This window comes from Anarrhichthys ocellatus, unplaced genomic scaffold (assembly GCF_004355925.1).
Source record: "Anarrhichthys ocellatus isolate YVR2014 unplaced genomic scaffold, GSC_Weel_1.0 scaffold3437, whole genome shotgun sequence".
Lineage (NCBI taxonomy): Eukaryota > Metazoa > Chordata > Actinopteri > Perciformes > Anarhichadidae > Anarrhichthys > Anarrhichthys ocellatus.
Window position 1 is genome coordinate 1 of NW_022283411.1, and position 2,751 is coordinate 2,751.

At 43.3% G+C, this 2,751-nt stretch overlaps 1 protein-coding gene across 1 annotated transcript in view; it reads left to right on the forward strand.

Moving 5' to 3' along the window:
* Positions 1 to 15: 15 nt before the first annotated feature.
* LOC116378938 (dysbindin-A-like) overlaps positions 16 to 2,751 on the forward strand; it is a 3,170-nt gene continuing 434 nt past the window's right edge. Inside the window, exons 1-5 of the mRNA XM_031840840.1 lie at positions 16 to 167; positions 1,457 to 1,589; positions 1,849 to 1,871; positions 2,170 to 2,316; positions 2,623 to 2,748. Of these exons, the coding sequence (XP_031696700.1) occupies positions 56 to 167; positions 1,457 to 1,589; positions 1,849 to 1,871; positions 2,170 to 2,316; positions 2,623 to 2,748 (541 nt within the window). The 5' untranslated portion in view covers positions 16 to 55. The remainder of the gene's footprint in view (positions 168 to 1,456; positions 1,590 to 1,848; positions 1,872 to 2,169; positions 2,317 to 2,622; positions 2,749 to 2,751) is intronic.

Sequence of the window (2,751 nt, forward strand, 5' to 3'; positions counted from 1 at the left end):
TGTGTGTGTGTGTGTGTGTGTGTGTGTGTGTTAGGCAGTGGATGGGGACATAGTGATGCTCTCAGCGCACTGGGAGAAAAGAAGAACAGCTCTGACTCAACTACAGGTACAGCTGCAAAGCTTACCGACCTTCATCAGTGAACTAGACGCCATCACTGCTAACATAGGTATGGAGTCTGTTTCATTCCCGTCTTATAAAGCCAGTCCTCCACAACAACAACAGACGGTGCCATATTGTCAAACAGTGGACCTCAATATGTGCCGCCTCTGTATAGTTTTACTCACTCTTCACAGTATTCAGATCCTGTACTTGGATAGATATGTACATTTTCTTTATTACAAAGTTTCACTTTTCACAGTGACACATTTTGTTTCATGCAACAGAGCCAAAGTAATTGTGACTCAACCAACAATCCTTAGCTTAACAAGGTTGCTAATGCTACCTACCTCGTGGGCTAGCTAGCCAGGCTAGGCTTAAATTATCTCGGCATCAAGGTGAAGGGCCAGTGTTAGCAGTGTTAGCTAGCTGCTGCTAGCGGCTTGAGCGACCACAGAGAAAGACTCTTGGTGCTTTTAATTATGCTAACTTGTGCTTCCTTGCGTCCTCTTTCCTACCATGACCTGGAAATGATTCCCCCTCAACTGTCATGCAGATTCCTCCAATCCCTCCAATGCACCTCGAGGAGAGAGGAGGCTTCTCCCTCAGTTAACTTCGTCGTTAACTTCTCTGTTAGCTCAGAGTGAGGAAACGCAGGTGAATCTTTTGCGGAAGTCTTTAATCAAGTGGTGGGATGTATAAATGCAGCGCGTCAGAAGAAACTGCCGTTGTTTAACACCGACTCTATGGAACCAGGTATTTCGACCCCTCCCTCTCTTCATCTCACGTGTCATTGGGAGAAACTAAGAAGCAAGAAGAGTTAAGGAAAAGCACTTTGATGACAAACCAAGCTCACATTCCCGCCTGGTCACCGAGGACCTGGCAGCGTCGTTGTTAAAGACCCGGGAACACCGCTCTCCCTATTTGGAGTTGGTGGGTGGAGCTTGTTCAAGCTCCGACCAATCGGAGTAGACTGGGCATTTTTGGGAGCTGTGCCTTAAAGAGACAGGGGCTGTGTGTCGGGGTAATCTCGATCTGAACTAGTTCGTCCGACCATGTCAATCCAAAATATTTAGTTCAGACAGCAGTTTTGTTAAGAATGGGCAGGAAAAAAGAGAGCTCAGCACAGCTGGCCAATCCCGGCGTGAGGTGGGTGTGAATGATGGATGGTCTGTTAAAGAAAACTACAGGAGTTATATCGTGCTGACCGTGGACAGTTTTTCTTTCCTGTTCTATTATTTCATACACTGCTACACTAAATTACACACATGTTTTAAGTCATTGTGTAAAACTTAATATGAATGCAGAGGATGAAATGTATGATTTTGTTGTGCTAAATATGATGGTGTGGGTCTGCAGCTCATTTGGAAGGCGACTTTGAGGAGATGGAGAGCAGACTGGTCTACCTGGAGACTCTGTGTTGTCAGTGTGAACAACAGACGGTCAAACAACATCACGTCAACCAACTAGAAGTCTATAAGAAAAAGAAGAGGTAGGAGACGCGCATGAATGTTTAAATGTGTGAGAGGAGCTCGTTGTTGACCCTCGACGCTTTCTGAAAAATCTGTGACTTGAACTAAACATTGCATTGGCACTGATTTAAGGAAAAAATTGTTTGCAATCTTAACACTTGTCCCTTTAGTTTGTGTCTGTGTTATCAATGAACCAGAGGGAATCCTCGTCATAACAAGACATGACAGATGGAGTAACTATCTTTAGAATAACGTAATGCTAACTCTGTCTTGTAACAGGAGGGAGATGGAGGTGCTGGAAGGTGAGCTGCTGTTCTACACACATTTGTCACATTACTGCACAATAATGGCTCCTTACCTCATTACCATGCTGTGAATTATTTGCCTCTTTTGTAATGTCTCAATTTCTGCGACAATTGGCGGTATGGGCTGTATAAACTAAATTAGACAAAACACGGTTAAACGCATGACTTTTTTATTTTTTACAATCATTTCATTTGGGAACAAAGTTGCCCAACACCCACATCACCCGTGTGAAAGACGTGTTTCCCTTAAATGCCATCGTACTATAGAGATGAGAGGATATGCTTCTGTTTGTAGTGGAACTGAATTCTGAGCATGCTCAGAAGGTGGCAGAGCTGGAGCAGGCCATGCAGCAGAAACTGAAGGAACGACAGAAAGTCTACGAGGAGGCCTTCAACCAGGACGTGCAGCAGTACCTGTCCACTGGATTCCTACAGCACAGAGGTAAGGCTGTCTGTAGCTTTTACTTCCTGTTGTTAGTAGACAATGAAACCATCAGTGGAAATAAGAGACTTTTAAGGCAAATTAAAGTTACAAAGATCTGCTAACCAGTTCCACACTTGTGTTTATACATTTGAAAATGCATTGAATCACACTAAATTGGTGCTTTAAAAAAAGAGCAGTCTTGTGTCATAGTCAAGGGTTGGTACCTTAAAACTCTACTCAAGTAGAAGTACTCAAGTAAAAGTACTAGTTGAGTAAAATTACAAATATTGGCGCCTGTTCTTTTTTTCTCCGCACTTCTATTAGATGTGAATATGAGTGACATCAGTTCAGGTAAGGAAGTGAACATACATCTGTATCTATGGTCAGTTTGTGTGGTCATCATGTCATCATTAGATCATCTGCTGCATGTACACCAGGACAATATTCCCAGTC